The 11427-nt window shown below is 42.4% G+C and overlaps 1 protein-coding gene across 1 annotated transcript; it reads right to left on the bottom strand.

Annotated features, from left to right (window-relative positions):
- Nucleotides 1-3701: 3701 nt before the first annotated feature.
- SLC25A27 (solute carrier family 25 member 27) lies at nt 3702-11427 on the bottom strand. The gene is made up of 9 exons (XM_010215085.2): nt 11328-11427; nt 9942-10115; nt 9114-9198; nt 7483-7605; nt 6234-6346; nt 5663-5747; nt 4559-4651; nt 4107-4209; nt 3702-3777 (listed from the first exon to the last, which is right to left on the bottom strand). Exons 1-9 carry the CDS (start codon nt 11425-11427, stop codon nt 3706-3708), a joined length of 948 nt encoding a protein of 315 aa, XP_010213387.2. The 3' UTR covers nt 3702-3705.

Raw genomic sequence — 11427 nt, 5'->3', positions numbered from 1 at the left:
TGCAGAAAAACACAGGGAAACACGCACACGCATTACATTTTTACACCATGCGGACACAGAAGATAGTTGCAAACTGGACTCTCTCCAGCAGCTCCACGTCCCCCTTGTACTGTGGAGCCCAGAACTGGACACAATACTCCAGATGTGGCCTCACCAGGGCTGAGTAGAGGGGCAGGATCACCTCCCTCGACCTGCTGGAGATGCTCTTCTTAATGCACCCCAGGATCCCATTGGCCTTCTTGGCCACGAGGGCACACTGCTGCCTCATGGTCAACTTGTCGTCCACCAGGTCACCCAGGTCTTTCTCTGCAGAGCTGCTCTCCAGAAGGTCGGTCCCCAGCCTGTACTGGTGTCTGGGGTTATTCCTCCCCAGGTGCAGGACCTTGCACTTGGCCTTGTTGAATTGCATGGGGTTTTTCACCATCCAGTTGTCCAGTCTGTCCAGGTCCCTCTGGATGGCAGCACAGCCCTCTGGGGTATCGGCTACTCCTCCCAATTTGGTATCATCAGCAAACTTGCTGAGGGAGCACTCTGTGCCTTCATCCAGGTCATGGATGAATAAATTGAACAGGACTGGACCAAGGACTGACCCCTGGGGGACCCCGCTAGCTACAGGCCTCCAACTAGACTCTGCACCGCTGATCACCACCCTCTGAGCTCTGCCATCCACTGATCTAATCCACACTTCCAGAGCTTGCCCAGGAGGATGTTGTGAGGGACGGTGTCAAAAGCCTTGCTGAAGTCCAGATAGATGACATCCACCGCTCTCCCCTCATCTACTCAGCCAGTCATTCCATCATAGAAGGCTATCAGGTTAGTTGAGCATGATTTCCCCTTGGTGAATCCATGCTGACTACCCCTGAGCACTTTCTTGTCCTCCACATGCTTACAGACAACAGCCAGGATGAGCTATTCCATCACTCCCAGGGATGGAGAGGAGGCTGACTGACCTATAGTTGCCTGGGTCCTCCTTATTGCCATTTTTCAAGACAGGTCTTTCTTCTAGTCTACCAGCACCTCCCCTGTTCTCCAGGACCTCTTGAAGATGATGGAAGCGGCTTAGCAACAACATCCTCCAGCTCACGCAGCACTCGTGGGTGCATCCCATCAGGGCCCATGGATTTGTGGATACCAAGTTTACCTAGGTGTTCTCTAACCCAATCTTCCTCTACCCAGGGCAAGTCTTCCTCTCTCCAGGCTTCTTCTCTTGTCTCTAGGGTCTGGGATTCCAGAGGGCTGTCCTTGGTAAACACCGCAGCAAAGAAGGCATCAGTAACTCTGCTTTTTCTGTGTCTTTTGTAACCAGGGCACCTGTTGAACAACAGACCCACGTTTTCCCTGATCTTCCTTCTGCCACTGATATATTTGAAGAAGCTCTTGTAATCTTTAACATCCTTTTCCAGATTTAATTCCCAAAGTGCCTTTGCCTTCCTTGTCACATCCCTGCATTCCCTGACAACATTTCCATATTCCTCCCAAGGGGCCTGTCCTTATTTCCACATTCAGTATACTGCCTTCTTCTGTTTGACTTTTGCCATGAGCTCCTTGCTCATCCACGCAGGCCTCCTGCCCTCCTTCCCTGACTTGTTACTCACAGGGATGCACCAATCTTAAGCTTGGAAAAGTCTTTATGAAGTAGTGTACACGGGTGCTCTGCATGGTACCCCCTCCAGTTTCCTTTGACTGTCACTTTCATTCATTTCCTTTACTATGCCCTGAAATTTTCTGATTTCTCCCTTATTTTTTCCCTTCTTTCCAGGCAGGCTTTTGAAGTAAGCGCAGGCATGAGGAAGATGCAAACCCAGGGACTTCAAAAAGCCATTCTTATTTCACCAGATAATCTGGTGCAGGAATCTTAGGAGCCATCCTAGAGCGAATTCTTCGTCCCTGAAATTAAAACTAGTTAGTCCAAATAAATATGGCCTTTCTGTGAAGATATTTCTGCTTGAAAAAATGGGAATAAATTATAAAACACTAAAAATTAATGTAGTAAGAGGCAGCATCTGCTATTCAAATTATTTATTTCTTGAATAAAAAATACTAGACATTGGCACTGTTATGAATCACTTTAGTGTTTTATACTCAAAAAAAGAGCTTAATCAGCAGCTAAAACAGCTTTTCACTAAAAGATTTTTTAAATTGCCTTTTTTTTTTAGATCAGGCACTTCTACATATCCATTGTCAGGGCTATCTGAGTAACAGGTTTGCAGGCAGGACCACTCAGGCTTCAGTAACTGAAGCAGCAGCTTGCCTGCCAGTTTATAGTTGCTGCTGACAATGTGCAAGAGGGAAAGAACTTAGATTACTTTCTCAAGCTGACAAACAGGAAAAAAAAATCATACATTTTGACCTTCTAGTAATGAGGGGATGAATTTGTACACAGCATTTTTTTTTCCAGACTAGAATCACATTCACATTTCACCACAATACCCAAAACACATGCAGCCCCAACAGATCTACCTATCTATCTACCAGATGTATCTCTAATCAAAGGGAATCAGTGCAGTCAAGAAGAGACACCCAAACTCTATTTAATACTAAATTGGCAGATTGAAGATTCTAGTTCAGATTCTAGTAAAACTAGTCTAGAAGTAATGTCAAGTCTTTACTTAGGCAGATAAGCCTTGTACAGCTCTGTCATTACAAGGTATTGCTAGATCAAGACCAGTTTTGTTCTCCGCTCACTATCTTATCATTGCCATTACACTGCATTCTTGCCTCCCGATTGCCAGAGATAGGCCTAACAACAAGTAGCTAGCCCCTGTTGCCTATGAAATCCAGAGAGCTTTAGGTTTACAAAAACACTTGTGCATTCAAACATGTTTAGAAAGAAAATATTACCACTTTGCTTCCACTTAGATTTCAGATAGGCAGCCAGAGCGGTTATTTCCACTGAAAAGTGGTGCATCGAGACCATCGGAAGACAAGTAGTTCAGCTTTGTCCTGTGTATTACCAGTTTCTTAAGCCAGATTTAAAGTGAACTAGGCTTTTCATTCCTGGGTACAGGAATGAATTTCACTCTTGAATATGCACAGAATAGTATTCAAATGCTTGGATGAAGAACTTAGACAGTCTTTGGGAATTCAGATGAACGCTGGTCTTTCCAGTTACGGAGCAAATCATACTTGAAATCAGATAACTGCTTTAATTGTTTCAGTATTTAGCACTTCATGCTTGATTTGCTGAAACATCAAACTAGAGAAGAGGTAGTTCTCTATGTATACAAATGTAATATTAACAAAAAAATGCCCAATTGATTTTATGGACTGGTGCTCACTGCTTAGCCACAAAAGATGTTCAAAGCTGCATTGTTCAACTTACTCTTGCCCTTAACTATAGGAACCATCTCTATTATGAAAAATAAAACCAGCATTATAACTTCCTTGTTCTTTTTTTTTTTTCCTGTGTTCATTCTTCCAGAATGCTGCTGCTTATGCTTGCTGCTGGTTGAAATATTATTTTTGTGATAATTTCATCCTGTGGATAACTTAAATTTCAGGTAACAGTCTCCCAAGCAAAGAGTGCCATTAGATTATGGCTAGTCCTAACCAGTAAGGGCTGGATGTGCAGCATCAACCTATACATGCCACACTACTGCCAGTCTCCAAAATGAGCTAGTTCTCTGCAGGGTGGGACTTTGTGATATGAGAATTAAGCTTTTTGGTTCTTCTTTGTTTTGTGCATATGGATGTGGTTTCAAGACTTTAGAAAGAACTAACTCCACAGATCCTTCTGACTTGCTCATACGTAAGCCAGAATACCAGTGACCAAGGTGCCTGTAAAAGCAATTGCAGAAGTTAGAACCTTGAAACAGAAGGGCCGAATGCATAAATACAGTATATTAAATTGGACTTATCTGTTCCTAAAAATCATATTCTCCAGCACAATCTCATATTAGTTTTTGCTATTCCACCTTCATATTAGGTGGTAGTGGCACTCTAGGAGCTGTTTCATCCACTACATTCAAATACACTAACTGCAATTAAATAGAATATCCTGAGAGAAACCCAAGTAGTTTGGAAATACCAACACAGGAGGAGCTCTTTATATTTTAATGTCATGCTGTTCAACTATCTAATTGTAAACCGAGTTGAAAGGTATTTACCATTCGCATCAGGATTGGTATAAAGCCTTTGTATAGAGACATAAACCCTTCACCCTGTACGGTTTGAATCAAGCAGTCCATGGAAGATGTGTACAGCAGACCTCTAGCATGGAGGAGAACATGCAAGGAGAAAAAAAATGTTGTTGGGACTACAAATACACACTTAAAAATCCCATCCCACCGGAAAAATAATCTCTTGACAGATAAATTCATAGAAGTAATTTCACTGAAGTCACTGAAGTTTAATCAGAACTGAATTCCACTTAATTTACCAAGCTTAGCTGATCATTACAACAGAAATCTCCTGGATATGCAAAACTAAAATAATGAAATGATAATCAAAAAAAAAAGAACAGGTTAGAGACTTAGCATTTGGATTAATTTCCAGTCAAATCAATGGGGCTCAGGGTTTAACCTTTCTACTGAAAAGTCAGTGTCTGAAATGTCCTTACCTTCCCTGGCAGTCCCTGGGTTGGTTCATTATCCTGGTTTTCACTACGTCAGCAGGAGTTCCCAGAACAGCAGCAACCAGGCCAGAACATGCACTATTAAGAACCACAGATACTTAAAGATACAATAAAAAAGATAACCCTAAAGTTTATTACTACAGTTTAAGCATCATTATTCTAAGAATAGAGATAATTTAAAAAAATTATAAAATCATGAATAATACAACTTAATGCAAACTTGATTTAGGGGGTATTATCCTCAGCCAGAAGAGCTTCAAGATGTGTAAATGTTAGCAACAATATAATATTTTTGAGACAGGTATGGAGTGCCTTGAAAACAGATCTTTAACATGATCGTATAGTATGAAGAAGCACAAGCAAGAGAAAAAATGCGGTACATAACTGATCACATATGATACCCACTGGATATACAGTCCAAGAAGACCATTCCTGGAATAGGGAGAAGAAATGCAGGGATCTGTGTATAGTGTGTCCAACATTAATGTGCTCTCATGAAGCAACGCTGCTGTTATTTGTTCTGGGTCTAAAGTAGCCAAAGATTTTGCTACTCCATACTTAGAGGCCATGGACATTTTGGTTAAAACTCATCTGGTTAAAATTTGGTGCTTTTTAATGGAAATAATTATGGAATTACAGGTATTTCCTGTATCTTTTTTCCTAATGGCTCCTATTTAGGGGAAAACAGTATCAGAGCAAACTCTTCCTCAGAGGTGTATTTCTAGTCTAGTTTTCTAACTATGTTATATATTAACATTTTGTTATTATGAAATTAACACTGCTGCATGATGAGTCCATAGCCATGGCTGTGACTGCACTGGATGCACTTCTTTAGCACAGGACTGCCATGAAATACATCGCTTGTAGCAAGGAGAGTTTTGTAGCTCTGGCTGCCTCCTTTGTGTCTTTTGTACAATGAAGCCCTCTCAGACAAAAACAAAAACCTATCCTTATAAAGGCACATTTTGTCAGCAATAGCATGGCCAAGGACTAAAGGCTTCTGCTAGCACAGATAAGTCATTCAGATTTAGACAGTGAAGCTGGAAACAGTAGTAAAAAAGAGGGGTGATTGATAAAGGAGTTAGGCACCTGGCAACACTGTGGGTGACACTGTTGTCCACAAGGGATGTGTTCAGAAGTAAGAAGTGTTTCACTGAATCATAAGTGGTCAGATCTGTAAAGAAAATAGTTAGGAAAAAAGTAGTGTTAGAAATGGGTGGCGTTTGTGCAGTTCATTACTGATGTAAGATGGAGGCTTGGCAAAAGGAAGATTTTGTAAAACAACTGATTCACCCAAATCAGAAACAACACAATAATGATGCTTGCACCTCATCACTTTGGATTGCAAGGCTATTAAATATGTTGGGAATGTTAGGCAGTAATAGAGGCTGCATTGCGTCAGGAGTGGCTGAAAGCAGACGTGAGTTACAGTGTCTGGCAGCCTGAGTAGAAGATGGTGACCTGGAAGTTAGTGGCAGAACTGGGACAGATCTGCAGTGTCCTGGCCTGCTGCTCGTGTTAGCACCTTGATTTCTGCAGGACGGCAAGCCAGGTGGCCCACCATAGAGAATCAAGAGACTGAGATGAGGTGAGCAGCTGAACTCTGTACTGAAAGTTTAGATGCAGACTTAAGCACGGCAGAAAAACTTATTAAATTTACCTCCCACGTTTACCAGAGCAGCTCTGTGAACGTTTGGCACCCATCCAGCCCAAAGGCCCCGTATGCCTCCTTCAGACAGGATCTTCATAAATGCATGGTGCACTCCTCGAAATCTGAAACCAATATTCAAGTACTGAGCAGAGGATTCAGCCGTAGAGAAATCTTTGCTCTACATATTCCAAGGCTTTGCTGAACCAGAGCCCCAGCTGATGCACACCAACATTGTCAGCAAAAACGAACATTTGTATCCACGAGGATCTGGTCTTCAAGATGCATTTAATCTCTGACCTTCATCCTGAGACATCTTTCCAAACACACCAGTTTCCCTGGTGAGCACCAATCTGATCACTAATGATAGGTGACCCTCTGGCCTGCAGTAACAAACACAAGAGAAACCAAATGATTCCAGCAGCGCAGGGTGCTAACAGCACTGTGCTTTGTTATCTGCAGGAAAGGTTCCCAGCTCCACAGCTTGCAGGCGAGCACGGCCCTTCCTGCGCAGCAGTGTGAGAGCAAGCCCTTTGCTCCATCCCTTCTTTCAGTTTCCCTTCTTTGGAAAGTGTCCTTCCCATTCTCTAGAAAAGTGCTGGAGTAGAACTGTTGTGTATGTAGGATCGGCGAAGGTTTGTGGTCTCTAGAACTGCTATGTTAGAAGAAGAAAGGCAAGTACAAAGGGAGTAAGGAGGAGATAGTCTCAAATCCCACACCCTCTTCATTGCCTAGAGCCATCAGGCGTACAACTGTTTCCTCAAAAAAGATCAAATCAACCAGGGAAAGGGGGTGGAAGAAAGAGAAAACTTCACTCATCCTCTCCTTCCCTCCACTCAAGAAACATGACCGACTGACTCCTGACTAAGTGGTTTAATAGAACTGTGATCCTTGCTGTTACTGTGATACTTTTCAGACCAGTATAAAAGCTGAAAAGAGGATTAGATGTCACAACAGTAAGGGAGGCAGAAGTCCTGACTCCCTTTTCACATACATCACACAGTATCAATGTCAATCATGTGAGCATTTGATGTCCAGGAGGCTTTTTGTATACAACATTAAATCACTGTTGTTCCCACAACAGCTGAACGGGGGCATGACTAACTAAGCTCACAGGGTGTGCTGCAGAAATGACCTGGACAAACTACATTTATTCATTTTGCAGCTACAGTGGTCTGAATCTGTGCCCCCCACAAGGAAATGCACAACAGCCAAAGAGAAATCATGAACAGAAGAACTGCTGCTTTAGAGAGGAACTGACCGCAGGGGTTTTCCTTCTAACCTTCTCCTTCCTTCCATCTGCATCTGGACCTTCACCAGGTCAGCTGGGCTGGCAAAGAATTGACCGATGGCACCTGCAGACATGCCCCCAACTACAGCTTTCCTGTTGCAGTGGGAAAGAAAACATGCTCCAGAATACACTGAAAACCTCAGCAAATCCCAGTGCTTGATCTAAAGAACCTAACAACAGCATTGCCCAGGTGAAAGGAACTTAAATGCTTGTTTTTATACTAAGAGCCAGAGTTAACTTGCTGTCTGTGGCTGTAGGTTGTTAATTATATGTTAACAAAATGCTTTGGTTCCTCTTCTGGCTGGACTAAGTTCCTTAAGATTTAAAGGCAAAATGGGAAGATACATGAGTAAGAGATGTTGCTCTTCATATTATAGTAACAGAAGGGTAATATGAAACTCTGAACTAGCTCCCAATATACAAAAATTTATCTCCCACATTGCTACTAGATCAGTCATGCTAATTTTCTGCTACTGATTATTTCAGTATTTCAATTTATTTATTTCAGTATTATCCTTAGCTCCTCTTTCTGTAGCAATGTGCATGAGAAGCATTTTATCTACATTACATTTTATAAATCCCATCTTAAAAGTATTTGCATTTTGCCTCTAAGATCAGTGAATACATTTTGGAATAAAATATTTCATTGGATATGATATAATAATCTCTACATGATTAGAAAACTATGAACAAAATTTTAGCAAAAAATTAATCTAAAAAAAATACTGATTTTTGCAAATGAGTTTACAGAAATATCTGCATCGTGTCCCACAGGGGTCCAACAAAGAGCTGACTGAGATTTAAGTATTGCTGAATTGAATCAGCAGAGAAAAGATCTTCTTTTTGCTCTGTATAGGATTATTTGTCTCCTCAGGAAAGATGATGATAATTTACACTGACATCTATCATAGACACATGAACAAAGTGGTGTTTTTTTCCTTCACAATCTGTTTCTTTAGTAGCCAGGAAAGCTAGGAGCTCAATATGACACCAGAAACAAGCTTTCCCATTCCCATTACATTCCACACTCATAATCTAAAGGCTTAATGACAATATTTCTCACCCCTGTTCCCTTTACCTCAGCAGCATGACAAGCAGTAAAATAGCAGAAACGTATAGATTTGTACAATAGCTGCCAGCTTCTCTAGCAGCCGTCACACACAGCTGTGTGACCAGCTACGACTAAACTACACCGAAGACCCCAAGAGGGAAAAAAGAGCAGACTATGAATCACGGCAAAGCTGCAGCCTGGATCAGCCCTGATCCAGACACATTCTGCCCAGGGACAAGTTGCATCTTCCCAAGCAGCTATTCCAGCATATTTCTCTTTATTAGGGCATCTTTACCAGAGTAAGCATGGTCTTAGTTAAGCCACTGAGAAATTTATTTCAATATTTCTTAATTCTGTTCTGAGCTGAATGAAAATACACTGCTCCAAAAAAAAAAAGAGTTTAAACTCCTATTTTTTTATATTTAACTTAACTTGTATTTAACTTCATGACAGACAAGCCATGAGGAAAAGATCCTTCTCTAGACAATTTTGCAGAACTGCTACAATAAGGAAAATCCCCAAACAGGCAACAGCATAAATGCAGGATTACCAGAAGGGAAAGCTTTCATCCTCAGCCCTGCCAAGCACGGAGTCACGGAGATGTTCATACGCGACCATCCGCACTCCAGAGTACACTGTGGAAAACAAAAGTGGGGGACAGGTCTCGGTGCCATTTCTGGATGTCACACTGCCACGGAAACATCAAAAGATCAGTTGTAAAACCTGACAGCCTCTGCCTAGGTCAGCTGCTTGCTGAGTTTCATATGCATGATCAAAACGGATATGAAAGTCCTGGATCACAGTGCAGGGCCACTGACTGGAATAAATGCCAGAACTTTTCACTATCAGAGAATCTCCTTGGCTAAGCCATAGGTCTACAAAGAGGCAGTATGGGTTGTGCCAGCCTGCTCAGCAGACCCTACTTTGACTATATGAAACTAGGTTTCTTAGCTGGCCTCCCAGCAACAAAATGTCCTGCAAGTGCTTTTGAGTTTGCTTCTGTCATTGTATTTGCAAATAAAACACAGAAAGCTGTTACCTCTGAACAAACTGCTGATGCATTTCTTCATCCTACTGCTTGCAAGCTTATATGTTTTTCCCAGCCTCTCCCTACTTCCCACAAATAAAAGACAGTTATTGTTCTGAGGAAGCCAAGTGCCTGTCCGCACTGAAGAACTTCCTGCGAAGATGACAGGAAAATTTTATTTTTTCCTGAAGCCAAAATAAGGCTGTGAAAGATTGGGCAAGGGAGGAGAGAGGATTGGGCCAGTCAAATATTTCTAAGTGGATATAGAGACATACGAGATAGAGCAAGATCAAGCCACAAGGCTTGGCCTCAGAAAGCAGCTAACTTTTCCCAACATGAGCAGATAGTCACCTATGTGCCTGTAGACAGCAGGGGTGGCTCCTTGCCAGAGCTGTAGCCAGCCTTCCTCGTGCACGACGCCCGCTGCGGTACGCAGCATCCCGCGGTAAGGGGCTCCGCTGCGACCAACGGCAGCTTCGCCTTGGACCTGCAGCCGAGTTTTCGTGAGGTCCAGGGGGAATGTCACTGAAGAGAGACAGCACGGGACAAACATGAACACTTGGCTCTACCTGAAGAGACCTACTGCATGGTGGCCGGATTATACCTGCAACACAGTGAACAGCATGGAGGCGACAAGCAGGCAGCAGGAACCTCTTCCACCAGGGTATAGGTCATTAGTGGAGAACAAAAGACAATTTATGTTCAGCTTTGCTAAAAGTGGCTTTTAGCACTAAGTAACAAAAACATATCCCCTTCAAATGCCAGCTCTTTCTCCCTATTTCTTTCTAAAGAAGTTAATCAGTTGTGCAATACACCTGCTTTACAAGAGGTTTGGGATTGTGTTCCAGTTGTTCCCCGCAGCAGCAGGGGAATAAAGATCAGCCAAACTTCACATTAAGGATGTGGGCAGACCAGCAGCGCCTCACTGGGTGATGGCAGTTCCCAGGCTGTTGCAGCCTGTCTTAGGCTGTGAGTACCAGGAGCAGGAACTGTCTTCGTCTCCGTTTTTGTGCAACACACGACACAACAGGGTGCTTGAGTGCACAGGACTCAGAGGTGCTAGGCAATGCAATTAATTCTGTTTGCAATTAAGCCTCAGCAGATTACAGCCTAGTCACACATTGTAATTATCGAAAATAGAAAAGTCACAAATATAAAAACAATTCAACAGGTTTGCTTGCAGAAATTACACAGCACCAGCGGAAAAATCAAATATCAAATAAGGTACTGATCACAAACCAGCACCATGCAGATGCCAAGGCTCTTCCTGCATTGCAGCAAGCTTTATATTATACTCCATTTTTAACAGACATTTCTACTAGAAGCAGAAACACAAGATTATTTCTTTCTTTGGCTAACCATGGAAATTCCTGAAGAAGTCAGCACCTTGCAACTAACTTAGGTAACAAATTGTCCTCTTTAGTTTTTTTTGCAGAAACAAAGCAAACACAAAGCTTAAATTAGACACAGCCTGTTTAGCTTTATGACAGCAGCTCTTAAGTCTCAGAGGCAAAGATCTAGATTTAAAAATGCCATGCTGCAGTAACAGATAAACCAGGTGGCGTAAAATACTTGCTTCAATTATGGAAAAGTACAGTGAATGGAATGGAACAAAGAAATTTTCTGGAGCAGAAACGCCAAAGCAAACATCAAGGATCATAGGGTGACTGAAGTTCCCATTTCCCCCATAAGTAAATTTTGACCCCTTCCCTCTAACAAAATGATGGTGATTTGTACCTAGTTCTGCCACAGCCGCTGCACAGGCTGACAGAGCGAATTTGCTGGCTCGGGGCCATCTGTCTGGAAGAGGTAAGCTCTTCTCTTCTGCAGGTGACAT

The sequence above is a fragment of the Tinamus guttatus genome, unplaced genomic scaffold (assembly GCF_059628265.1).
Source record: "Tinamus guttatus ecotype Peru unplaced genomic scaffold, ASM5962826v1 Tinamus_guttatus_pri_ptg000080l, whole genome shotgun sequence".
Taxonomy (NCBI): Eukaryota; Metazoa; Chordata; class Aves; order Tinamiformes; family Tinamidae; genus Tinamus; species Tinamus guttatus.
This window is presented reverse-complemented; position numbering and strand designations above follow the sequence as displayed.

What these genes read in the sequence shown, in the direction of transcription:
- SLC25A27 (XM_010215085.2), bottom strand. Translation starts at nt 11,427, where the DNA reads ATGTCACCTGCAGAAGAGAAGAGCTTACCTCTTCCAGACAGATGGCCC. An exon ending in GATGAAAGCTTTCCCTTCTG is followed by an intron (nt 7,606 to 9,113) that starts GTAATCCTGCAT and finishes CCACTGCAACAG; the next exon opens with GAAAGCTGTAGTTGGGGGCA. An exon ending in CCCAGGGACTGCCAGGGAAG is followed by an intron (nt 4,210 to 4,558) that starts GTAAGGACATTT and finishes CCTCCATGCTAG; the next exon opens with AGGTCTGCTGTACACATCTT.